The 26,580-nt window shown below is 55.5% G+C and overlaps 2 protein-coding genes across 3 annotated transcripts in view; both read left to right on the top strand.

The window, feature by feature from the left end:
- The first annotated feature begins 7,691 nt into the window (after positions 1 to 7,691).
- LOC147234353 (troponin I, slow skeletal muscle-like) lies at positions 7,692 to 9,935 on the top strand. The gene is made up of 8 exons (XM_086147327.1): positions 7,692 to 7,767; positions 7,958 to 8,035; positions 8,142 to 8,183; positions 8,812 to 8,853; positions 8,933 to 9,064; positions 9,150 to 9,239; positions 9,329 to 9,511; positions 9,621 to 9,935. The coding sequence occupies exons 3-8, from the start codon at positions 8,163 to 8,165 to the stop codon at positions 9,720 to 9,722; spliced, it is 570 nt and encodes a 189-aa protein (XP_086003453.1). The 5' UTR covers positions 7,692 to 7,767; positions 7,958 to 8,035; positions 8,142 to 8,162; the 3' UTR covers positions 9,723 to 9,935.
- An 8,516-nt stretch (positions 9,936 to 18,451) lies between these two features.
- iqsec3a (IQ motif and Sec7 domain ArfGEF 3a) overlaps positions 18,452 to 26,580 on the top strand; it is a 76,646-nt gene continuing 68,517 nt past the window's right edge. For both annotated transcript variants that reach the window (XM_086147328.1, XM_086147329.1), the window contains exon 1: positions 18,452 to 19,256. In XM_086147328.1, coding sequence (XP_086003454.1) covers positions 18,610 to 19,256 — 647 coding nt within the window. In that variant the 5' untranslated portion in view covers positions 18,452 to 18,609. The remainder of the gene's footprint in view (positions 19,257 to 26,580) is intronic.

Raw genomic sequence — 26,580 nt, forward strand, 5'->3', positions numbered from 1 at the left:
AATCTCATACCGGATGGGTGAAGGGTCCGGGTTAACGGGTAATAACCTACAGGGTACCGGTGGAAATTGTGCCTTCCTTGGTGGAAGGAGGACAGCAGGAAGGTGTGTCGAGAAGCAGAGGGAGAAGACGCGAGGCAAGACTCCGGGACGGGGACGAGGGACTTTGAATCTTTTTGACCATGACAAGAAAAGGCAGAGAGTTGGTTGACATGATGCCGAGAAGAAAGGCGTTCATACGGTGGGTCCGGAAGACCAGGTGGAAAGTTAGCAAGGCTAGAAGCTCAGGAGCGGGTTTTAAGATGTATTCTCATGGAACTTATAGGAAGAGAAATGGAGTAGGAGTTATCTCCAAGGAAGAGTTTGTTGGGAATGTTCTAGAGGTGAAAAGAGTGTCAGATAGACTCGAGGGAGAGCTTCCGGACGACTGGACAACCACAGCTACTGTGATCGGGAAGACAAGTAGGAGAGGACTTGGTGTGTCGTCTGGGAGGAAAGCAGATGGTGATACCTGGACGAGGAATGGGGAAATGCAGGAGTCTATAAAGAGACAGAGGTTAGCAAAGGAGAAGTGAGACACTGAGGGGACTGAAGAGATCAGACAGGAGTACCGGCCGGGAGAGAAGTACTGGTAGAGAATGCTGGTAGAGAAGTGCAGAGAAGGTCAGAGGAGCCTTTGTAGACCTAGAGAAAGCAAAGGACAGGGTGCTGAGAGAGGAACTACGGTACTGCATGAGGAAGTCTGGGGGGGCAGACAAGTATAGACTGGTGCAGGACATGTATACCAGAAGTGAGACAGGGGTGAGATGTGCTGTGGGTGTGACAGAGAAGTTCAAGGTGGAGGTGGGACTCCATCAGAGGTCAGCTCTGAGGCCTTTCTTGTTTGCAGTGGTGATGGACAGGCTGACAGATGAGGTTAGACAGAAATCTCCACGGACCATGATGTTTGCTGATGGCATTATGATATCTAGTGAGAGCATGGAGCAGGTGGGGGAACATCTGGAGAGGTGGAGGTATGCTCTGGAGAGGAAGGAAGGTTAGTCACAGCAAGACAGAATATGTGCGCGTGAATGAGAGGAACCCGGGTGGAACGGTCAGGCTGCTTTAGGTGGTGATGAAGAAGGTGGAGGAATTTAAGCTCTTAGGGTAAACAGTCCAGAGCAATGGAGAGTGTGGAAAAGAGGTGAAGAAAGAGGTCCAAGTAGATTGAAACGGGTGGAGAAAACATCAGGGGTGATATAAGAGGATCGTCCAGAATGAAAGGAAAGGTGTACAAGACGGTGGTGAGACCGGCGATGCTGTGCGGTTTGGAGACGGCGGCATCGAAGAGTAGGAAGCAGAGCTGGAGGTCGCAGAGATGAAGATGTGGAGGTTCCCTTTGGGAGTGACCAGGATGGAGAGGATCAGGAACGGGTCCGTCAGAGAGACGGCACACGTTAGATGTTTTGGAGAGAAGATCGGAGAAGCCGTACTGAGGAAGCCTTTTTTTTAAATTTTTTAAACAATTTCCTTCGGGATACATAAAGTTGTTGTTCTTCTTCTTATGGTTGGGTCATGGACAGAGGAGGGATGGGGAATGAAGGAAGTTGGTGTGGGAGAAGAGGATACGGAGAATAGGGTTGGATGGATGAGGCTGATCCACTGTGGCGACCACTGACGGGAAAAGCCCAAAGTAAAAGAAGAAAAATCGCGCTTGACAGGGAACGCGCCAAACATTGTATTTCTCAAGGCCACTTTTCTGACACTTGCGAGTCGAATGATTCAAATGGACAGAACCCGGGTTTGAATATCAGAAGATCTGCCTTCACGTCCGTGGCTTAGATGATTCACCAGAGAACCGAGGAGACGAGTGACACTCGGAGCCCCGGGTGAGGACCCACTCGGATCCTCGCAGCTCGCCGGACAAAGTGCTGCTCCCGCGGCACATATCCCTCTTTATTTCCAGCTCAAAAAGGCAAAGAAAGGAGAGCGTTCAGTCATTTCGGCCTCCAGCCACAGGCGGGGAGCTATAGGTGACCCACGGAGTTGTCACTTACCAATTTATGAATGCTGCACCAGTGGAAAGTGCATTACAAGCAGTCCAATATCACAGCCTACCTATTTTTTACCGTGTGTGTGTGTGTGTGTGTGTGTGTGTGTGTGTGTGTGTGTGTGTGTGTGTGTGTGTGCATGCGCTAAGACAGAGCAGAGTCGGGTTGCGTCAGAAATAGCACATCCACCTGCTGAGAATCATTAAAAAAAAGACAGAGCATTTGTTGCTCGCCGCTCGTCTTCCCCCTTTTATTGGCTTTCATCGCTCTCGGAGGTTCTGTCTCTTTAGCTCCGGTGTCACATCACAGGCTGGAAGCCGTCAGCGGCTCGTCTTTAACACCGTCAATCCCACACAACACAAATGTTGATTGCATTTCTCGAAAAGAATAACGACTCGGAAGAGTCTGGGGCCCGGGGCGCGGCGGGGGAGGGGTCTGAAACCACAGCATGACGGCCGCTGTGGCAAAATCACCCGCAAAACAAAGTTAAAGAGGAATCAGACACAGCGGAGAAAGAAACCTGTTCAACTGACGGCTATTCGTGAACTCTGCCGAGAAACCTCGTCCCTTTCCGCTCTCATCTCGGAGAGAACGTCGCCACCCCGGGCGCACCTTCGTCCTCCGAAGATGTCCCGCCGGCCGAGGCTGAGTTCACCGAAAACATCTCCGCTAAGCCCGCGGGATGACAAGACACTCGGCGCTCGGGGTTTAAGTGATTTGCAAGAGGCGCGGAGGCTCGGGCGGAGCTCAGCGCGCACATCCTCGCCGCAGCATGACAAACATTTATAAATGGGAAAACAAACATATAAATGTAGCGGCACCGTATTATCAGACGATATCCTCGCCCTCCTCCACGGCAGATGCTCATCCGAACCCCTCGCCTCCTGGAACACATACGTGATCTTAGCGTGGAGAACAAACACCTCCTCCTGTGGATTCAGAAGAACCCCCGCGTGACATCCCACATCCAACTAAAGCTCCATGAACGCCGCAGCCATGTCAAGGTGTTGGCCAGAGGACCGAGGGCGATGCCTGTGCTGACATTACCAGGTCAATAAACAACCTTCTGCTATCAAGGGTCAAACGGTGTAAATCATCCGTTAAGCTCCGTTCAGTGACACGGCCAAGCTTATTAAAAATAGTCGACTTCTCCTTTGGAACGACCACTGAATAAAACAGAGCGGTCATGTGAGCTGAGAAGGCGGCCGGCACAAAATTAGAGGTGTGATGTTTTCGGGTCTTTCGGATAATGATAATAATAACTATACGCCGCTTTCCGTCAAAGGGCTGTTGGTGATCCACGGTTGGATTTTCAGCGGGGCCGTCTCGGATCCTTGCGGTGGCCCGATGCGACGAACTGTTTGGGGGAAGACGGATAGATTTCTGAAGGTTTCCGCAAAAAGGTACAGTAATCTTAAGAGGAAAACAAGGGTGCAGAGGGTGCAGAGTCCTACAATCACACATCATAAGGCCAAACGAAAAAGCTGAAAAAACCCCCCCCCTCAAAACTTCAAAAACCCCAGCTGCCTGTTCTGTATATTTCCTGTGCATCTTGTAATTTGCAAGTGTATTTGCAGTCCCTATGTCCTCTATTGTGAGTCGCTTTGGATAAAAGCGTCTGCCAAATGCAATGTAATGTAATGTAATGTAATGCTGAACCGACGGTTAACGATACCAGAAAGCGAACAACGCTTGTCAATAAACATGAGCGATGCGGTGCTCCTCAAACATTCATTCATTATTAATACCACGTGCGTTCCTGGACCTGCTGAGGCCTGCTGTCCATCCCAGCTAGTGAGACACGCAACCATCCGCTCCCTCATCACACGTCCAAGCAACTTAGTGTCTCCAACATGAATTACTGCGTGAACCAGACAAAGATCTGACTCCTGCTTGTGTCCAGACGGTGAGAGGAACCCCTGCAGACCAGGGGAGACCAGGGGAGACCAGGGGGGACCAAGGCAGACCAGGGGAGACCAGGGGAGACCATGGGAGACCATGGGAGACCATGGACACGCCACACAGAATCCCCCTCAGTGGGAGGAACACCAGGGTACGTCTTGCTTGTGTGGCCCAGGTGGTTTTAGATTGATGGGGTATAAAAGCAGCTTAACCAGTATAAACAAGTAACACATATAGCAGAATGAATGTGCACCAAGTAAAGTATAGCAATGTAGACAGACATAGGAAGAATGGCGTACATGCGACGACATGCGTGCAGTTCTGCAGTTCTGCAAAATCTTGCAACAGTGCGGAACTGAATGTGCTTATGAAAGCGAACGTGAAAGCGGGCGCGGTGTCAAGAAAAGCTTACAAGACAGAGCACGAGACAACGGACAACAACATGCGACACATCGCCCGACGCAAAAGGGGAAGACGCGATCACACGGCCAGGTCACGCGGAGGTCAAGTACGCAAGTACGGAGTAAACAAGTTAGGTATAAAGGAAGCCAGCAGAAGACCGAACTTCAGAGCATCGGGGGCGATCACACGAGGCGGGCTCCTGTGCGCTCGCCGGGCTCTCCAGATATATCTGAAACTTGTAATGTAAGAAGGACTTGGAATAAAAGCTTGCAATTAAGAAGGTGGTCTTGAGGTCTTCTCTCGGAGTCTTGAACATAGGAAAATCTGTAGGAACCTTCTGGTAAAGAGTGATAGAGTCGGGGAAAGAAAAATCCTACAAGATGTTCTGCTGTGTTTCTTGGTCACTGCAGAGACTGACGGGGAGCCGCCGGAGAACCCACGCAGGACCCACGGAAGACCCACGGAGGGCCAAAGAACTACAGCTTCCGCGCATGCGCACAACACCTGCACATTCCGTTTCTGAGAATAATTACTATGACGATACTATTGATAACAACTAATCATAATTAATATACTTAATATAATTAATATAACTAATTAATAATTTATAATAAATATGCGGAAGCTAATGTCCTCAATTCCCTTAATCTGAGGGTGTTCGTCCGACTGACAGTTAAGCTAACATGTTCATTTTTATTACGATTAATCCACTTCATTACATCCAGTTTTAGTCCGATAAACGCAGTCATTCGTGTTTCAGAAACGTTCACATTTTTCACGCACACCGAGAAACAATAATAATAATAATAATAATAATAATAATAATAATAATAATAATAACAATAATAATAATAAGTGTCAAACGGCTGAGCAAGAAAACCGCACGTCACGGGAAAGATTTCCGCGAACCGACCCACGTCACGGCAAACAACTTACCGGCCGTCTCCTTCTTCTCTCTGCGCCGGGTAATAACAAGTGTTTTATTTTTTAAGCCATTATCACGCCGTGATTTTCCCACAGCTGAATTCCACCGTGGACTCTGACTCGCCACTTTACCGCCGTTGTACGTTTCAATTTAAATAAAGTTGTTTTTTTTTATTAAAAAAAAATCTGGTTGTCACTCGGTCATGCGCCGATGGCGCCCCCTGGTGGCGGGGAGGACTCATTGCACCCGCTGTGTGACGCAGGCAGGATGGAATCCAACAGGAGACCTTCACATCTAAACCCTGACCTGCTGCGAGACACCGTGCTCTTCACCCGTGTTGTTTCTCCTTCGAATCGTCACAGGAGAATCCTCCAAGAGGTTCCCCGCCCTTCCTCTGGAGATCCAGAGGACGATTGAATGGGCAGTACCGGGTCAGAGGTCACCCTCTCCCAGAGTCTCCACGTCGTCTCCCGTGTCTGCGTGGGGTTCCTCCGGGTTCCTCCCACAGTTCAAGCACTCACAGGAGGTCACTGGAGACCCGGATGTGTGAATGAGAGGGGGGACGGTTGCTTGGCTCCACATGACGTTTGATTGTCTTTGCAGGAACAACGTTAAGGAATAACACCGCGAACGACATCTGAAATGACAGCAGGGATGGAGATGTGGAGGCTCCTCGTTGGGAGAGAGGAGGACACCACATGCAAGATGTGCTGGAGATAAAGTCACGTGGAGAACGTTTGGACAGAGAAGGGATGGAGAAGATCTGGGGAGAAGGAGGCTGAGGGTGGAGGAGGTCTGGAGGAAGACCAGAGAGGAGGGAGAAGACAGGCGGGAGTGAAAGAATTGCATTAGATGGTGGCAGATGATTGGCTGTGGGAGAGATGGCGGCAGATGATTGGCTGTGGGAGAGATGGCGGCAGATGATTGGCTGTGGGAGAGATGGCGGCAGATGATTGGCTGTGGGAGAGATGGCGGCAGATGATTGGCTGTGGGAGAGATGGCGGCAGATGATTGGCTGTGGGAGAGATGGCGGCAGATGATTGGCTGTGGGAGAGATGGCGGCAGACGTTTGGCTGTGGGAGAGATGGCGGCAGATGATTGGCTGTGGGAGAGATGGCGGCAGATGATTGGCTGTGGGAGAGATGGCGGCAGATGATTGGCTGTGGGAGAGATGGCGGCAGATGATTGGCTGTGGGAGAGATGGCGGCAGACGTTTGGCTGTGGGAGAGATGGCGGCAGATGATTGGCTGTGGGAGAGATGGCGGCAGATGATTGGCTGTGGGAGAGATGGCGGCAGATGATTGGCTGTGGGAGAGATGGCGGCAGATGATTGGCTGTGGGAGAGATGGCGGCAGATGATTGGCTGTGGGAGAGATGGCGGCAGATGATTGGCTGTGGGAGAGATGGCGGCAGATGATTGGCTGTGGGAGAGATGGCGGCAGATGATTGGCTGTGGGAGAGATGGCGGCAGATGATTGGCTGTGGGAGAGATGGCGGCAGACGTTTGGCTGTGGGAGAGATGGCGGCAGATGATTGGCTGTGGGAGAGATGGCGGCAGATGATTGGCTGTGGGAGAGATGGCGGCAGATGATTGGCTGTGGGAGAGATGGCGGCAGATGATTGGCTGTGGGAGAGATGGCGGCAGACGTTTGGCTGTGGGAGAGATGGCGGCAGATGATTGGCTGTGGGAGAGATGGCGGCAGATGATTGGCTGTGGGAGAGATGGCGGCAGATGATTGGCTGTGGGAGAGATGGCGGCAGATGATTGGCTATGAGAGAGATGGCGGCAGATGATTGGCTGTGGGAGAGATGGGGCAGATGATTGGCTGTGGGAGAAATGGCGGCAGATGATTGGCTGTGAGAGAGATGGCGGCAGATGATTGGCTGTGAGAGAGCAGCCTCCGGCAGACTCCACCAGAACTTAGATGAAAGCAATGATTCCAGTTCAAACTGCTGTCCATTTAAATCCGACCGCTCCTCTTAACGGTCAAACCATCTCTGCAAGGTAGAACCCGGCGTGCTTCTCGTGTCAGAGCCGCCAGCATGAGGAGGATCTGATGTTCTCCCACCAATAAGGGTTCGTTATCGGTTTCTGTTATTCCTGTTGATGGATGCTTAGAGGGTTGTGATTGGTCCAGGTCTCACTCACAGAACGACCCGCTTAGCATTTAAAAACTATTAATACACGATATAAACATATACGACCGCCTGTTTTAAGAATTTTCAGCGGACATTATTTGCATAACAAGAGACGCAAACTGTAAATGCCGCGGAGGCGACGCTCGCGTCGTATTATTACACCTCCCCCGGCGCCGGTGTCAGAGGAGGTGATATCTCACTCCGGGTGGGATGCCAGCACATTCCTGGGACCAGACGTCTTACATCCCCCGGCCTCCCGCCCCTCGCTGCCCCCCGCCGCCCCCCCGCTGCCCCGGGACGCATAAAAGCTGCCCCGCTGCCGCCGGCGTTTACTGTTTGACTCCCGCCGCCCCCGCAGGACGCCGTCCACAGGTAACGAACGCTCTACGCCGCCTCCCGCTCATCTCAGAATGCGTCTGCTAGAAGGATGGCTTCTCCTCACCTTTCATTCCACGATGATTGAAGAACCGAGGCTGGATGTAGAGTGTGTGTGTGTGTGTGTGTGAGTGTGTGTGATCTCTGTTTTAATTGGCTTGTTAAAAAGATGTGGGGCATCTTGAAGGTGGACTCATCGCCGCCTCCAGCCGCACCGACCCCAGGCGTCCCTCTCGCGTGTCGTCTGTTTCCGTGAACGCCAAAGGTAAGAATACCCCGAATCCATAAACGCCGCAAACTTCTATTCATCATCGGTCTATTTCGGAGCGTCGTCGGTGTCATCTGTCCTCTGTCCTCTGTTTCTGTTTCAGGAGCTCGATCGAGCCGCGGCCATGAATCCCAAGGGGGATAAGGTGAGCCGGCTTTATTCCGCGGATTTTAATCCCCCGCGGACGCGAAGGGAACAGGCCGTCCTTGTGTTTGTGCGCGCGCAAGACCTGGCAGGGTTATCTGTCACGTTCGCTATCAGCGCCGCCGAGAGCTTTCCCCTTTGCCCCTCCTAATAATAAAGCATTATCTTCTCACACCCGCTGTTTGGAGGTGGCGCTGAGGTTGTTGCCCCCCCGTCCCGACGCACATTTCGGCTGCCTATGTGAGCGAGCACGCAGGAAAGCCAAACGTCCTCCGCACGTCTTCATTTCTCTGATTCCGGCGATCCATTAACACGCTTTGATCGGTTTGACTCCTATTTGTCCCTTCGTTGTTTGGAGAGGCAGAGCGTGCAAACCCCCAACGCCACTACTTTCTTTTCTTTTGTTTTTTTTTTTTGCTTATCCTCCCTTATCACGCTCCTCTGGCCATACGATGGCTGCCTGACATGCCCGGCGCATCTCTGAATTCCCTATAAATAGAAGCTGTTGAATGCCAGCTGATTCCATGTTCTTCATCCCCACACACACACACACACACGCGCACACACACACACATTTTTTTAGAATTCCAATCAGCGACCTGAACTGAAAAAAATGAATTTCCCCGCAGCCAAAGTCGAAGATTTCGGCTTCTCGCAAGCTCTCCCTGAAAGTGAGTAACCGTGACGTGATTTAGTGACGCGAAGCCTCGGGGACGAGGAACGTCAGACCCGAGTGTGTTGTCCAATCAGATGCTCCTGCTGACGAGGGCCTGCGAGGACCTGGAGCGCGAGCGGCAGGAGCGCGAGGAGGAGAAGGACCGTTATCTGGGAGAGAAGCTGCCCCCCTTGCAGATGTCCGGCCTGTCGCTGGATGAGCTACAAGTAGGTGGCGTCGGCGGGGAAGGAGGTCGGGAGGGGCGTCCCGTCAAATGACTCCATCGGAGACGTCTTGTTGTTCCCGCCTCAGAATCTGTGCAAGCAGCTCCACGCCAAGATCGACGTGGTGGACGAGGAGAGGTACGACTGCGAGTCCAAGGTGAACAAGCACAACAAGGATGTAAGTTGGCCGTCCGATGCCCCGCCTCCACGAGCCGCCGCTCCAAACCCGCTCCTCGCGCCTCACCGCCGTCTCGCCCGCATCTCAAGATCCACGAGCTGAAGCTGAAGGTGCAGGACCTCGGCGGCAAGTTCAAAAAGCCCGCCCTGAGGAAGGTGAGGGTGTCTGCCGACGAGATGATGAGAGCTCTCCTGGGGTCCAAACACAAGGGCTCCATGGACCTCCGAGCCAACCTCAAGTCCGTGAAGAAGGAGGACGTCAAACAGGACAAGGTACCTCGCGCTCCGTTCGCACCGCCCGGGCTTTTCCGGAGCTTTTCCAGAAGAAACCGGCGTGTGGACAGAGGTGACGCCTCGAAACCCCCGTTCTCCTCCGTCCCAGGTGCTGACCACCGAGGTGGGTGACTGGCGTAAGAACGTGGAGGCCATGTCGGGGATGGAGGGCCGCAAGAAGATGTTCGACACGGGCGGCGGCGCGCAGTGAGGCGACCGGAAGACCCAAGACGGAGGAGGAAGGCCACGCCGCGACCGTCCGGAGCCGCCGAGGGCTGAAATCAGTCCGTCGCGGCGTCCCGTGTCACGGCTCGAAGCGCCTCAGATGTCGGGGCGGCAGACGCCCCGCGTTTTCCCTTTTTTACCAAAGGTACACCTTTTGTTTGGAATAAACAGCCGAGCTCTCCGTCTCCCTGGCATTCGACCTCCGACTCCACCGCGTCTCCTTTCGCAGGCAACCGTTCACCGCATGTGAGGAGATGGAGAGCAGCTTGTGTGTGTGTGTGTGTGTGTGTCTGTGTGTGTGTGTGTGTGTGTGTGTGTGTGTGTGTGTGTGTGTGTTGGGGGGGTGAAAGGTCAAGGCAGGGGTCACAACCTGTGCTCCTCACATCCAGCTCCGTCTCGGGAGAAGAAGCCGGGCCGACCTCCAAGGTTGGCCGACCTTCTGTGTGCAGCGGCGAGGAGCTGGTGAGAAGCCGTGGACCATCAGCCAGAAGAAGGATTATTAATAACTCCTCCGAGCGGCAGATGGTGAACACCTGGGCCATAATTATAGCCGTGATGTTGTCCTCCACGCTTCCCGGGCTTGGAGAGCAAAACCCGAGCTGGAGGGCTAAACCCGCTGGCATTGCTGGACATTGCGGATGTGCATGTGTGTGTGAGCGAGTGTGTGTGTGTGTGAGCGAGTTGACTTTGCGGCACAGCCTTTGTTATGCGCGGTATGACAGTAACACCAGCAATAGCCGTCCGGTGGCCGTCCGGAGGTGCGTGCGCTCCGACAGCTGTCGGACGTCCTCCGGCGTGCCGAGCCGCCAACACACATACTGACGGCGTATTTACAGAAGATGAGCGGCGTCGCGGTCCTGCGGACACAAAGCCGCAGCTTAAACGACACCCACGGCTACCGTGGGGCAACAAACCTGTCAGGACGCCGCAGGGTCGACACAAATATCAACTCTTAAAACGAAAACGGCGTTTAGACGGCGGGGTCGCTCCCGGTGTCCACGTCCGAGTCTCGCCGCCGCCGCCGTCATGAGGCGGATACGAGGACGGCGGTCGGGTGGAGGTTGAAGGTCAGAGGAGTGAGTGACCCCGCCATCACACCACGTCCCGCTCGCTTCGCTCCTTCGTCCCGCACGCCGCCTACGTGGGCCGCAGCCGGTGATCGGACTCTGCCCGGATCCACCGCGGGACCCTGATGGAGGCCAGGCACCCGTCACCCTCCTGCTCTCACATCATGCAGCTGGAACGGGTATATCTTCAGACTGACCTCCATCCTGCCCCCTGCTGCCTGCTTCAGATGAGGTGATCACATTAAGATCTTCTCCTTCGGCGGATCAGCGCGTGCCGAGCAGCTGTGGTGACATCGTGAAGCTTCTCTGAGGACCAGGACTCTCAAGCCTTCGCCATAAACCCAACAAGGGCAGATATAAATCCTTAGTCTGCCCCCCCCCCCCGTGCCGAGGGGTATTTGTGCGCGGTGATGGACGGCCGGGGTGGCATCTGCCCGCAGCCTTCGGCGTGTTTGCGTTTAGTCATGCTGCGTTATTGACGTTGGAAAAGAAGCTGTTCCCCGCCCTTGTGGGAATCCTTGGTCAGCTGATAATGCAAGCGGCGGCGCTGCTCTCCCGTGCGGCCGCCTATAAATAGCGCGCCACGTCAGCGCAGAACAAATGTTCCAGATGTGCTCCTCGGACGACCCCGACGGCCGGATCCCAAAGGTCGCCGCGCCGCCGGCTCCTTGGAATCGCGGCGTCGATCTCGAACATGACGGACGCGTCGGAGTCGATGTTCCGAAACCCCCGGAGCCTTCGACCCCCCCGGGGTGAAGCTCCCTCTCCGCCATCACCGCCACAGGGGGGCAGGACCAGGACCAGGACCAGGACCAGGACCAGGACGCCGGAGCAGAAGCGCTTTCATGAACACAAACCTTCCCCGTCCGGTTTCCTCTGGTGCACCTACCTGACGTGCACGCTGAAGGCCCTCGGTGTTTCTGTGGAGGGAAGCCGAAAATCATTTCACCCATCAGACGTTGTCAGCTGTGAATTTCCTTTTTTTCTTTTTTTCACATTGAAATATTTCATCCGTTTATTTGCAAAGGCATTTCTGTCAACACGGACGTCTGACGGGAGCCGGTTCTGAAAGAGTCCTTCGACAGGCCCGACGGAAACCACCGAATACAGGTTTGTCCTCAAGAATGGGCCGATCCTCCCCTCTCTTGTCACGCCGACGAACCTCCCGTCCTCCTGCCTTCCGTCCAGCGACCTCCTCTCCGGTCCTCCTGCAGACCTCCTGCCTGGCAGCTCCGACCTCGGCATCCTTCGACCAGATCTTCTCCATCCCTCGCGTGTCTTCAAACCTTCATTCCTCTCCCCTCGGCGTCACGCCTCGCCGCCGCTCTCCTGACACATCACGGTATCATCTGCAAACGTCGCGGTGCTTGGAGATTCCTGTCGCTCACCCTTGCAGACAGTAAATCACGAATCAGAGGAAGGGCAGGTCAAAAAAAAACAGACGGGAGTTTTACCTCCTTCTGCAAAACCACGTCTGACATTTAAAGGTTATTAGAATATTTGCGTACATCTTTGTACAAGTGTGCAGAACATCTTGTACCCGCTCTCAGTCTCCCCGTCCCTTGATGCTAAAAATTGCAAACGAGAAACCTGAAGTCGAAGAAACCTCCCTTCGCTTCTCGTCACGCTGGCGGGAGGAGGCTGGGCGAGTCTCCACGCCAGTGAAATGGGAAGATCGCAGGCTGACAATAACGGGCGGCTGCTGTGCCTGCAAACAGCGCCAGTTCATTTCACCCCCGGAGGAGACACCTAAAGACCCCAAGAAGAAAAACAAATGAAGAACATGACCGTGTTTGCAGCGTTGTTGGCTTGATGAGGAGGCGTGATTGATGCCATTAATCTTCTCGGAGCGGCGGCGGCGGCGGCGGTGAGGGAGCGTCGCTGCAGGGACGGGGGCGGACAATATGGGAGCTCACCTGACAATAACAGCGGGAGGGCTGGTGATTAGACGGGCCGCCGGCCACCGGAGGCCCCGCGCTGCCTTTATGGCAGCGCTGAATGTTGTAAATGCAAGCGCTGCTGTTTTCTCTGCAAAATGTCCTTCAGCAAAACATTCATTTGTCTCGCTCCAGCTTCTTAAGCGTCTCGGAGGAGCGCCGGCTGCTCGCGGTGAAACGAGAACAGATAATCGTTTTCCGGCGGTATCTCATTTTCATTTCAGCCGTAGAGGAGATTGAAACATCTGACCTCCGGGACAGAGGGGTTGGTTTGGAGAAGCTTGTTGCGACTCTTGTGCTGGATCGGTCTGAGCGACCATCTGATTTTCACCGATCGCCAACATTCGGTCAACAGGAAACGTCTGTCTTGTGTTGCTGACCCGCGGCCAATCGCACGCCTCCATCTGACCCGCGACCAATCGCCCGCCTCCATCCGACTCGTGGCCAATCGCACGCCTCCATCTGACCCGCGACCAATCGCCCGCCTCCATCCGACCCTCTCCGAGGAAGCCAGAGAAATACCCTGTCACACATGCCGGGCCAGTAGATGGCGCTGTCATTTTGTGATGGACTAAAACGTGTGCACGCGCAGACAATTCCGGTCCGGGAGCCATAACAAACATGGGAATGGGACAGCGGGGGGAACATCAGCAGCGGCGAGTCATCGAGTGTTTGGATGGACCGAGGATGAGGCCGCTCACCGCTGGGAGACGGTGGAGTACAAGGAGGACAGTTCCAAGAGGGTGCAGGACAGCAGTCATGTGGTCCAGGTAGTACTGTGGAGTACTGTCGGGTACTGTGGATCACTGGGGAGTACTGGGGAGTACTGGGGAGTACTGGGGAGTACTGGGAAATACTGTGGAGTACTGGGGACTACTGTGGGGTACTGTGGGGTACTGTGGATCACTGGGGTGTACTGGGGAGTACTGTGGAGTACTATGTAGTACTATGGAGTACTATGGAATACTGTGGAGTACTATGGAGTACTGTGGAGTACTATGGAGTACTATGGAGTACTGTGGAGTACTATGGAGTACTGTGCGGTCCGCTGTTGTTGTTGCAGTCCACCCACCTGTGCACATCAGCTGACTACGACTTGTAAAGCGTTGTCCCTGTTGCGAGCAGCGTTCTCTTGAGTGTAAACGGAGCCTTTAAATGGGACAAAGACTGACGTGCTGACAAGATACTTACAAGATGCTCACAAGAGCGATGACAGGAGGAGAGACAGGTGGGGAGCAGGAGGATCAGCAGGAGGATCCCGGGAGCTGACCGGAGGAGGACGGGTGATTAGACCCGCCGAGCCGATCAGGACGGGCATGGTGATCACAAGGGAGGAACGGCAGCGATACGCCTCAGCACGGCCATGAGACGCAGTCCAAAATCACAGCGGATGTGCGTTTTTGCGTTGCATAATGTAAGAAGCCTTGCCGGCACACTTTCGAGTGTTTTGACATTTAATTTGTTCATTCAATTTCAGGTTGGAGTGGTTTTATTTTTTTGGTTGTGTCACTGAACTCATCTCCTCCCATCGGCCGATAACGGCCAATAAACTCTTTGAATCCTTAGTGTACCGTCTTTGAATCCTTGGTGTACCGTCTTTGAATCCTTAGTGTACCGTCTTTGAATCCTTGGTGTACCGTCTTTGAATCCTTGGTGTACCGTACGCTCGACCGATATTAGAAGCACCGGACGAGGATTTCAAGTTGCAACGCGGCGTCTCAGAAAACCTCTTAATGTTTCCTTCAGCTGGACTTGATTCATGTTTGCTTCTAAGAAGATACAGGCTGTAAACGTTATGGATGAATTTGTTTTGCTGATACCGCCGCGCTGCCGGGCCGTTCACTCGCCTCCACCGCAACACCGCTAACTGATCCTTCACGCCAACCGCTCCCTCTGTCTGAATACGTCGGAGGGAAATGCGATTTTACGGCCGGTTCAGCCAAGGAAGGGATTCCTCGGTGGATTTCATGCTTTTATCTCAAACTAACACGGAAAGATCGATCAAACTTAGCTTTAGAGGCTAAATAGAAGGGGCTACTGTGCATCTTAATGGCTCCTCCAAACGCTCATGATGGTCACATGCACCCACGGCCCGTCTCCTCCCTTGTCTTTGAGGCACAGCGGCCTGGTGGTTCTGCTTTCAGACCGGCTGCTGCTCTGGGGTCAACAAGATCCCATCGATCGAGTCAGTTGGAAAGGGGAGAGGAGAATCGAGAAGAAATCAATCCCATGAGTTCCAACTCAAACTGAGACCAGGATACAAACGGTTCAAAACCGTTCAACTTCTCTTTCCATTAGAGCTCCGCCCATAACGTTACATTCAGGGAACGTCGCTCTTCTATCCCTGAAAGTCAGAACGCCACTCAATCACCTCGGGATACTCGGACTCGTTGAGCTCGGGGAATAAACGGGCAGTCAAACGAGAAGGAAACCTTTTTTTTCATCCATTCATTCGTGCTGAACACCTCCCATCCTGCTGGGCCAGAGTGGGTCGCCAGGTGATCACAGGGCTGTTCACCCTCTCACTGGGACGTCTGGACAACACAGGGTCTTCAGTGAACCTCCAGCATGTTTGGGAGACCCCAGGGACCTTCAGACCCCAGGGACCTTCAGACCCCAGGGACCTTCTGGCTGTGAGGAGCGAGCGCCGACCACTGCACCGCCCATCTTTTTTATTTCTCTATATTGTGTATAATTTGGTCAGTGACATCCCGCTATCAGACCACAGGGATTGAAGATGAGCTTTCCTTGATCCGGGTCGACCCTCGGTCCTCCCGTCTCCGCTGACGGTCGTATGAGCAGCGCCGGGCCGTACGTACGATGTGCTGACCTGGCGTCGCTCAAACACCAACAATATTAGAACCAGAGGTCGCCTTTGCAGCCGCAGACTCCGGCAACACCTCCAGGGCTCTGCTGAGTCATCAGCGTTCCTCCTTCAGCCGCCTCCTCTGCGCTAACACCGCTACGTGCGCTGGATGCGACTGAACTGGCATGACGTCGGCTTCATTTGCATACTTCGCTAGCCAGAAGGCTGAGTGTGAAATGGTATTTTCAGGAGCGACGCCAGCAGCCGGCAGAACCTCACCAAACCCGCTGCTCCGAGCTGAAAAGAGCGGCCGCTGTTTTCAAACAAAGGTGAACCTCTTTGGCTCTCAGTGGCCACCATGTGGACATTAGACCGGAGGCGTCCTCCATTCTGACCAGAAATGGAAGATCCGGGTTTGCCGAGGAAGACGGCGATGTTTGTCGATTAAAAGCGACGTTAACCGGGGCATGGACAGGCATTCAGAAGCCCTCGGAGAACCGCTGAAGGCCTTCTCCCAGACCCTCCTGTCCCTTTGGCAATGTACAGGAGGAACCCTGTATCTTCTGCGGTCCGTGAGCTCTCATTGGTCAGGTTCCCAGGGGGCGTGGCTCGATCTACGGCGGCGTGTCGCCTAGCGTCCACCGTTGTTATCTCTTGCATCGTGTCTGCTATTAGCACGTAACTGTTAGCGCTCACAGTATTGGTAGGAACATGATCTGTCTACACCACGACCGCTTTCGATCTCCGTCCCGTGGAGGCAGAAGGCCTCGCGCCCGGAGCCGGAGCCGGAGCCGGAGCCGGAGCCGGAGCCGGAGCCGGAGCCGGAGCCGGAGCCCAAATGAAATCCAACGCGACTTGACACGAAAGGGAGCCAAGGATTTAAACAAAGCAATTCATTCTGATCTGTGGAACCGACTGCTTGTAAAGGTTCTTGGAGAACTGCTCTCCAATGAAGAGGCGTCTCCACCTCCTGCTGCTGACATCTGTTTGCCGGCGCGTCGGAAGCGATAAATTAAATCTGGCCGTCGTCGACAGGTCGAGTGTGTGACGGTGACAAATCCTCCGGGAGTCTCCCGTATCTGCCTCTAAGCTCCGAAAACCCTCCAGGTTGCTGGAGGTCTTGAGCAGAACGGCTTCCAGGCGGTCCGGCGTGAAATAAACGGAGTGGCGCTGTTGCCGTTCCACACAATCGCTGCTGTTTTCATGCGGAGAAGATCCGCTCCCCGAGTTAATAACTTCTTCCACCACTTTTCTGGAAATTGGCCTCGTAGCATTTGCGTGATCCCGCTCCAATAAACCAACGAGCGGGAAGGGAAATACGACCTCCGCGGCCTCTGACCGCCGCCGGAGCCCAATAACCGGGAGGCTAAAAATATGAACGGCGAACATAAGCCGCGCTAACAGCCATAACCCCCCGCCTCGCCCAGCAAATCCCACTTATCCCGGAGATTAAGAAGCATCCGGAAGCCCACGTGCTTCATCACGCTCCGCCTCGGCGTGATACCGAGGAACCGGCGAGGAATAACGGACGCTCCTCCGGCTGGACTCGGCAGCAGACTTCGTGAAACCCTCGTGCGGCGCGTTCTACGTCCACCGCAGCGGGAGAGAGGATTTAAAGGGGTGGTTCTGCTGAAGAAGAAGTCCTCTCGAGTAAACCTCGTGAGACGCCTCTCTCTCCGTCAGGAGCCTTTGTCTGCTTTCAGAACATCTCCGATCCAAAGGGGGACCCGGGGAGAACCCGGGCCTCAGACCAGGGAGCCCCGCAGATGCCGGGTTCATCGGGTAGATGAGACTACCTTTGGTCTTCCTGGCTATTCTTCTTGCAGCGAACGATCACCCGGCACTGGAAGAAAATGTAGCTGGAAGTTCCTTGCGGATGCTCTCAGTGAATTATGAACGGACCTGGAACATGCGACGTCCATGAAAGAAATATGGAATATTAGAGCAGATACAAGAAAAGGAGCGGAGAAGAGAGACTGTAGTGGTGAGAGTGAAGAGGTCCTCGCTTGGATTCCCACAGGGTTCCTTCCTGTGTGGAGCCTCCACGTTCTCCACGTGCACACACACCCGAACCCCGACCCCCACGCTGAAGAATCCACACCCGAGCGTCTGGTCTTGGATCCCGAGGAGGGAACGGGGCGGAGCCACACGGCGTGCAGGACCACGCCGCCTTCTGCATCTGGGGCCGCTGGACGTTGGTCCGAGTGGCGTCGGTCGTGAAGCCTCTCTGGACCCCCGTGCAGCGCCAAGGGCCCGGGTGGGCGGGGCCTTGGATGCAGCGATCGGCCGCCGGGCGAGGAGATCTTGCGACTAGATCTTCAATCGCAAAGTGCACAGAGACCACGAGGGGACAAGTTGAGGGGAGCCACATCTCCAGGGACCTCCAGCTTGAGGGCCGGCTCATCTGACCCGCGAGAGCTTCACCCGGGCTCGTTTTGAAAAGATAAGATAAGATAAGAAGAACTTTATTTATCCCGAAGGATATTGCTGTGCCAGAGTTTCAAGTAAAACACAACAATAATAGATAATAGTAGGAAGGAGGGAGAATAAGAAATACAATAAAATATAAAGTGTCAGAGTTAAAACAACCTCGGCCTGCGGTGCAAAAACACCGGCCGGCTCTTCTCCTTTTACTTATCTTCTCTTCTCCTTTTACTTATCTTCTCTCCTCCTTCCAGATGGAAACTCGCCCGTTTCCATCTTCTGCGGCTTGAAACGTGAACGACAGACGATTTCCGCCTTTCTGCTGCGCATCTTCGCGAACGCGTGTGCGCGCAGGTGAACGTCGTCTCCGGCGCGCTGACGTCACGGCGGTCTAAGCCCCGCCCCCTCGCTCCCGGCCCGCATCTGCACCGGGAGAGAGAGAGAGAGAGGCGGCGCGTGTGCGCGTGCGCGTGCGAGGGAGGCGTCAGACGGCGGCCGGAGCATCGCGGATCCGCAGCGTTCGGAGGGCCCGTCGTCCCGTCGTCCAGCAGCCGCCTCCCTCCCTCCCTCCCTCCCTCCCTCCCCGCCGCGCCGCGCCGCGCCCCCCCGCCGGTCCCCCGGCCGGAGCCGCGCTCCGTGATGGAGAGCCTGCTGGACAACCCCATGAAAGCCGTGCTGTACCTGAAGGAGCTCACCACCATCGTGCAGAACCAGCAGAGCCTGATCCAGACGCAGCGGCAGCGCATCGACGAGCTGGAGCGGAAGGTGGAGGACCTGATCGGCGAGAACCGCCAGCTGCGGGACCCCCACCACTACGTCCAGCAGCCCGCCGCGCACTTCCACCACCACCACCACCCGCAGCACCCGCAGCACCCGCAGCAGCAGCAGCAGCATCAGCAGCAGCACCGCGGCGCCGGACCCCAGGCGCATCCGGGCGCCGCCAAAGCCCCGGCCCACCCCGGCCAGCAGCAGCAGCAGCAGCAGCCGCCGCCGCATCAGCCGCCGCATCAGCCGCCGCCGCCGCAGCAGCAGCAGCAGCAGCAGCCGCCGCCGCCGGCGCAGGTCCCCGGCCCGCAGCTCCACGCCCCCCCGGCGCAGACCGCCCACCACCCGCAGCAGCTGCAGCTCGTCCCCACCGCCCCGCAGTCCCCCGGCACCGGCCCCGGGGGCCCCGGCGGCCCCGGCGGCCCCGCGGACGAGGACAAGCGGAGCCCCTGCTGCACGTCGCTGGTCCCGCAGCCCCCCGCCGCGCTCTGCCGCTCCGTGGGACTCGCCAGGAAAGCCGAGTGAGTAGCAGACACCACGACTTCCGGCCGCGGCCCTTTCAAATGACCTTTGTCTGTCACCACTTCCTGTTTCAGCCGCGTACAATCCGCTCCCTCGCGCGTCCGATCGATGGACGCTAATGATTATTGACTGCTCAAACACCCGCAGCCGTTTGTTCATCCTGCACGGCCGTGGGTCGGCGTGGGATTAAACGCAGGGGATTATCTGTCATTTATTTATTTTGGGCGGCCATGAACACACACACACACACACACACACACATACACACGGACACACACACACACACACACCCTTGGGGGTGGGGCTTGTCGACGCCGTGAACACATGAAGGGGAGCATCCTCACCCTCTCATTCACACACCTTCCAGCTCTGCCTCTGCAGAGTCATGATGGCAGAGGAGAATCCGTCCGTTCATTCATTCATCCGTTCATTCGTTCATCCGTTCTGGTGCTGATCCAGATGCAACCGTTCACCCTCACACTCAAACACACATGAGCAACCCTTCACCCTCTCACTCACAGCTCACACAGATACGTTAAACCGCGGGTGCGCACACACGTTTTCAGCATGCGAGCAACTTATAAAATGATCCGCAAAACCTATATTTATTCATAAATATATTGAGAATTCTTTCTATCTTCAATATATGTGGGTGTCCTTTGCACAACCGCACGAACCCGAATCGCACAATCCGACTCTGCCTTTCTATCGTGACGTCGCTCTGACCGGCCGAATGGAATCAGCCGGGATGTTCGGTCCGGACAGCATCACCTCCAAATGATCGTCGTCGTTTTTATGAACGGTCCGAAAATGCCGCTCCTCATTTCCCCTCCTGGGTATGTTTGGCCTCCTGTCCCTCCTTGGATATGGCCGCAGTAAGTTTTTGTCTTCTTTCTTTAAACTAAGTTTAAAAGACGAACATTGGAGGATAACCAGGTGACTGGCTCGCTCGCTGGAGTTCTGCAGCTCAGCGCGGTGACCCATGTGTCAGGAAAGCTGAGGTGTCGGACCGGCCGCCCTGTATGTCGATCAAGCCACAGTTTCATAGCGAGGACCGATGATAGGTCGACCTCTATTTTTTGAACATCTCGCCATCAACCCACGCTACCTTTGCCATCGACCGCTAGATCGCGATGGACGTACTGGGCACCGCTGCATTAAACCCTTCCCTCTCATTCACAGCATATGCAGACACCCATCCATCATCCATCCATCCATCCATCCATTCACATACAGAGACCTGCAGCCATCCAGAGCTGCTCCAGGCTGAGGTGAAGCTGCTCCCCTCTGGTCCTGAGTGGAGTTGGTGCTGACATGGACGTCCCAAGAACGGATCACTGAATAAACAGGAAATTAAATAATCACCAGGCCTTTTTTTCTATGGCTACAAAATCCAGACGCCCTGTGTTGAGTCCTGGTGAGGTCTGTGTGTGTGTGTGTGTGTGTGTGTGTGTCCTGGTGAGGTGCACACTGCTATTCTGGTGTCTGGACCTGAGGCTGGTGTCTAAGGAGCTCAGTGGTCCACGCTACGCTGAGGTGGCGGATGGTGCTCAGAGCAGGAACTTGTGTGTGTGTGTGTGTGTGTGTGTGTGTGTGTGTGTGTGTGTGTGAATGACGGGAGCGGTTGCTGTCTTCAGGCGTGGCCCTGCCATCGACCCCAGGTGAGCTGAGCTTTGTCCACAGCCGTGATCTCAAACCTTCTGCTGAGACTTGTATTTTCCAGTTGTAACCGGATCACTTGCGCAGACATTCGTGCGCACCGTCTTTTTTTCGTGACACGCTGCAAACACACACTTTCCTTCCACACACTTGATCACCCAAAATTGTCTGGAAGTGTCGTCGGTTGCTCGACTGCAGCTCGCTGACTAAAGACTTTGGAGAGTAGAAGTTACAGATGGAGGTTGTGCGGCGGTGCCGTGGGGACGGAGCCATGATTGCAAGCGTGTAAAGGACGGTATTCATGCCACGCGCGGCTTTTTATTCCTCTCCGGCCGGCAAATTATTCCTTTTAGATGCTAATCAAAAGAAAAATAGCCCTTGAATATAAAGCGAGCGATGATCTACATCTAAATGATTAGATCTGATGATGCCAGATCAGAGGGTCGCTCTGCAGGAAGTGTATCTTCATCAACGTCCATCCTGAAATGGGCTCTCGTTCGGATCAATCCACCAAATTTGGCAGGAATCCATCCGGTGTTTTCATTTCTTTTCATCCTCTGTAAGATTAAGCGCATTCGGATGTTCCGACCGACGGCACGGACGGAGGCGACCGGACGCGAAATACTCGTGCAGAGAGAGGATTCAGCCGGGCGGCCATTCGGGCCTCGACCCGGCATGGAGAGGCTTCAAACCTCAGCTGAGAGGTGAAAACGCAGACCTCGATGTGGATGCTTCGGACCGCGGCAGGCCACGCAGGGTTTTGCAGCAGAGCAGCTGCCGTCGGCCCATCGGCCGGTGGACGGATCCCGTGGAGGTCGTGTCCGTGGAGGTCGTGTCTCATAGAGGTCGTGTCTCATAGAGGTCATGTCTCATAGAGGTCGTGTCCCTGGAGGTCGGGCTTTGCTGCCTATCCGGAGCCTCAAACAAGGCTGTTGCCATTTTCATCCCCAAAGGCCTGATTGACCTGCTTTACAGGCTCGGCCATCGATGATGAGGTCGGCGGTAAGGACGGGGAAGTGAAGGTCGCCGCTCCTTGTGACCCCGCCCACGTTCGGCGTCAGACTCGCCCGTTTTTCGGCGCGGTCGTTCTCTTTCCCGTTCACCGTGTCCTCCATTATCGAAATCCTTCGGTTTTCCAAGTAGCAAAGAGGCCAGATTGGAGCCGGTTGTCCGCAGTGAGAAGGAGCCGAGCGTCTCAGAAGAACCGCTCGTCCCTCAGATCCGTCGGGGCCGCAGAACGTTCTCCGCTCGCCGCTATCAAGGTCACATGAATTGCTCGTGGAGGCGGCGGAGAACACGCCGCGCCGCGCCGAGCCCCATCTGTTCCGCTCGGCCGCATTCGCATTGTTTGTTAATCCAAAGTGATTTATCGTGCCATAAAGACATAATTCCGCAAGAGCAGGGGTCTGGAATCGTGTACGTGGGCTTCGCTACTCGATGAAAACATCTCCCTGATATAAAGGCGCAGATCAGCGCGCTCACTACATACGAGCAGGACAGAATAAATGTCAGGACAGATTCAGTGAGTGGGTTCGTGGCTGCTTCTCCAACCGCGCCTCAGACAGTTACACAGAGACAGCGGACGGGGTTCACCATGTTACCCCTGAATGTAAAAGGCGGCCATACGTGAAAGGCAGGCAACGCGGAGCGGCTTTGTCATTTCCACCCGGGGCGTCGACCCGGTCCAGGACGGAGGCGACCGCGAGCGGCGTGTTTCCGTCAAACAGAAACACGACAGGGACGTGACAGTGCCGGCTAATGAGCCACGTGCGCGTCTTCTCCGCGTTCGTCGAGGCCGGCGAAGGCCGTCGTGGAAACCACTCGGAAAGTGCTCGACTTCAGAAACGGTCTCTGAGCAGATCCCTGGAAGTGTATGGCTGATGGAGAGCGGCTCTTTCTCCGCTTGCTAGTCCAGTTCGCCCACAAATGACGGGAGGCTCAGGAATCCGGGGCGTGTCCTTTAGCTCCCGTCAGTGGGAAAGCAATCCGACGGATGACGCCACCGCAGCCCGGCTGTATGACCGCGCACGGGTAGGAACCTCGGTGGAACACGAAGAGAAGTCCTGGAGCTTCGTCTTGGTGTTTCATTTACGCTCGCAGTCAACAAGAGCTTCCCGGCTCCCCCTGCTAAGGAGCTTCTCCGAGGAGGACCCGGAGCGCTGCGGTGCAGCAGGCGGTGCAGCAGGCGGTGCAGCAGGCGGTGCAGCAGGCGGTGCAGCAGGCGGTGCAGCAGGCGCTGTGCACGTACGGCTCCGGTGTGAAGGACCGACCGCTCGTCGTCAGAGAAGATCCAGGCCGGCGTGGCGTCCGGAAGGCTGACTGTGATTGGCTGGCAGGGCGGCTCGGTGCGGTCGCTAGGCAGCTTCTTTAGTTTGGCACAATGACTTTCACCGGATTTACAACTTTCAACCCCGTTTCCCGACGCGGCCACGCAAATTTCACAGGCCTCGCTTCAGATGAAATATTGACGTCCGGCTCGCTGGCAGTGAACGGAGTTCATCTCCCGCGACGCCGTCATTTAAAGAATGCAAATCGCTGCTGTGTTCAGCTCTGAACAATGAACCTGGCGTCCCGAGCCGCTGATGTGATGCAGTTTGCACTTCTCGTGCCGAGCTGATGTGAGGGAAGCCTTCTGCGGCGATCCTGTGCCCCCCCCCCGCTCTCTCGGCTCCCGTCGTTCATGTTCTCGTCGTTCCCTTTTCTCCCGACCCCGCCGATGATTCCTTCACCCGTCGCTGTCCTTGAGCCCCCCCCCCCCCCCCCCCCCCCCGCCTCCTTCTGCTGTTTTGCACAAATTCGCCCTTGTTTCTCCGTGTTCTCTGGCTGCCGCTCCTCCTCCCATCCCCCTCTTTCCTACTGTAATCAGCAGATCATGTCACGGCAGCCTTCCGCAGCAAAAATCAATACTCAATTCCACCCCCTGCCGAGCTCCCGCCGCTAACCCGTCTCCTCGCCGGCCGCAGCCCTTTGTCCCCGCGGATATCGCTTCTTTACGCGCCGCCGCGGGCTGACATATTTGCACGGTAAAGAAAGCGAGTGCAGCATTTGGAAAATCTGTTGACACAGGAGTCAGGCGGGGGCCGCCGAGCAAAGGGGAGCTGCTGCGTTTGCGTGCCGGCGTTCACGTGACGGATAGGAGGCAATCCTGTTGCCTGAGGTGGAAATCCCAGGGTTCTCATATAGCTCCGGGTGCTTCTCTGCCGCTCCTCTCTCGGCCTCCCACTCTCTCACAGATATATTGAGCTCCCGCTCTCGCACCGAAAACGCGGTGTGATGCAACCGAACCCGGCGTGTTTCTGCGCTCGGACGGCGGCTCCCTCTGTGCTCGCCGTGCGTCGCTTTCCCTGCCGGCGTGCCGAATGTAGGCCATCTCGCATGCCGTCTCCTGCCCGTGCCGCCTCCTTTAGGGATAAAGTGGAACGTGTGAAGGCACTCGGAGACGGCGGCGTGCCGCGGACGAAACCGACACCCGTGCGGCGTGGCACGCTGACTGGCGTCGCTCGCCGAGCGGCCCCGCCCACTGCCGCGAGTCCCCGATGCGCTGAGATTTACGAGCCCCGAACTTCCCCGGCAAAAGCACCGACGGCCACACCGACGCCTTTCCTGACCCGCGGGCACTTTCCTCTGACTCCTGATCACAGCGCCTCTCCGGGGAAAGAGCGTGAGCGCTTTCAGAGGGACGCGGTTTAACTCTCGCTGGGCGAAACGAGTCGGCCTCTTTCAACGTAAAAATAAATACCTTTCGTGTCGAAAAGAGACGTACGAGGACGATCGGCTCAAAGAGAGCCGAGGCCCGGCGTGGCATCGCTCTCCTTGCAGCAACACAGGAAGGAAACAGCGTTCCTTCTGCGTGGACCGGCCGGAGAGTCGGTGGGATCTGAAAGGTGGATCCCATGCCGGGCAGACAACATGTGACGGCCTCTTTGGAGATCCCGAAAGAGCTTTCGGTCGTTCGGTCTCTACCGCTTTCCCCGCCGTCAGGGTCACTGGCCTTTCCCACTGGATTATATCTGGCCCGTCCCGTCCGTCACGCGACCATTCAGCCTCTCAGTCACACGTCCGGCTGGTCCGAACCGGCGCCCTCTCTGCTCGTACCTAAAGCTCATTAGGTCGTTTCCACGGACGGTAATGCGTTGCTGAGGCGCGGCGGCCGCCTGCCTGCGCCGGGCGAAAGAAAGGTGAACGACAATCAGGGAGAGACCGTCATCTCGAGGGTCCGCGTCCTCACACTGAGGCGGAGACCAAGGTGACGACGAACCTGGCGCACGTCGTCTCGCAGCGTCAAACTCCTTCGTGCTGTCGGGAGGGATCCCGGAGCAGCTCGGACATTAGGACATTGGGACATTAGGACATTAGGACATTAAGACATTAGGACATTAGGACATTAGGACATTAGGACATTAGGACATTAGGACATTAGGACATTAGGACATTGGGACATTAGGACATTAGGACATTACCGTCATGTCCCTGCGCCGCCTTCGGGGCTTCAGACTTCCTTTGCGCTGGGTTACGACCTCTTCGGCAGCGACGGCTCCGCTACCCGCGTTACTCGGTGTTCGGAGGGTGATTTGAGGGATTAATTAAAGCCCGGATGTGAGGATGTGGGTCGACCTCCCTCTCAGGAGGGCCGACCGGAGATGCTGGTTTCTGGAGCATGAAGGAAAGCAGAATCAGGCTTTCTGCACGTGAGCGTGCCGGAGCGAGGCTGGTTTCTCCGCGGGGACGTTCAGAGATGCGAGGGGTCGGGACGCCAGCCCCATTCATCACGCCGTGCGCGGCAGGACGAAGCTTTGTTTCCGCAAACCCGGGCGTTCGAGTCGGCGCCGAATGGGAAGCACGTCTGCTCAGACTCGCCGCCGCCGCCGCCGCCGGAATCTAAATCATGTATATCACATTTTGGTGCGCGGTGCTTTTAAATTGCTTCATTTCTCAGAGGACGTCGCTGCCGGGCGAGTTCCGGCTCCACGTAAAAATATTAGCCGTTTCAATGCACAGGTTGAGCAAAGCCAAAGACGCGATTTCTCCTCGCCGTTCCCCGGCAGCACCGGCGTGTCGCACGGGCCCGTTTCTGAAGCGCAGTGTGGTGTGTTAGCGTGTTTAGCATTTCTTTACAAGCCAGCGGATGCTGCAGACATCTCTGCTAGAGCAAGCTAGAGTCCATTAATCAGCACCAGGAGTAAATAATGGGAGATTAGAAGGCCGGACTCTTTAAGCACTGAGAGTCAACAGTCCAGAGCAGCAGAGGCTGGAGAAGAGCTGGAGGAAGGACAGGGAAGGCGGAGGAGACGGAGGTGAAGAGCAGCCACGATCTCTGCTTTGGAGACACCGAGGAGAAGACAGGAGGCAGAGGTGGAGGTGTGGAGGTTCTTCTTCAGGGGTGAGGAGGACGGAGGTAGATGCTCTGGAGGCAAAGTCACTCAGAGACAGTTTGGACATGGACAGAGGAGGGATGGAGAAGATCTGGGGAGAAGGACACTGAGGTCGGAGGAAGTCTGGAGGAAGACCAGAGAGGAGGTGGATGGATGGAGCGGAGGCCAGATGGAGCCAGGTGATTGGCTGGGTGACCCCATTGCATATGATGATCCCAGCTATCAGCTGGCATCTCCGTCCGGTGTCTCCAGGTTGGCAGATAATGATGTGATCTACAAAGAAGACCTCTTG

This window comes from Fistularia commersonii, chromosome 5, assembly GCF_037954325.1.
Source record: "Fistularia commersonii isolate RoL2024-O1a breed Wild chromosome 5, RoL_Fcom_v1.0, whole genome shotgun sequence".
Lineage (NCBI taxonomy): Eukaryota > Metazoa > Chordata > Actinopteri > Syngnathiformes > Fistulariidae > Fistularia > Fistularia commersonii.

Bases quoted from the DNA above. Each gene is read 5' to 3' on its own strand.
- LOC147234353 (XM_086147327.1), top strand. From the start codon at position 8,163: ATGAATCCCAAGGGGGATAAG. The intron at 8,184-8,811 runs GTGAGCCGGCTT...ATTTCCCCGCAG, and splicing joins TGAATCCCAAGGGGGATAAG to CCAAAGTCGAAGATTTCGGC. The intron at 8,854-8,932 runs GTGAGTAACCGT...TTGTCCAATCAG, and splicing joins CTCGCAAGCTCTCCCTGAAA to ATGCTCCTGCTGACGAGGGC.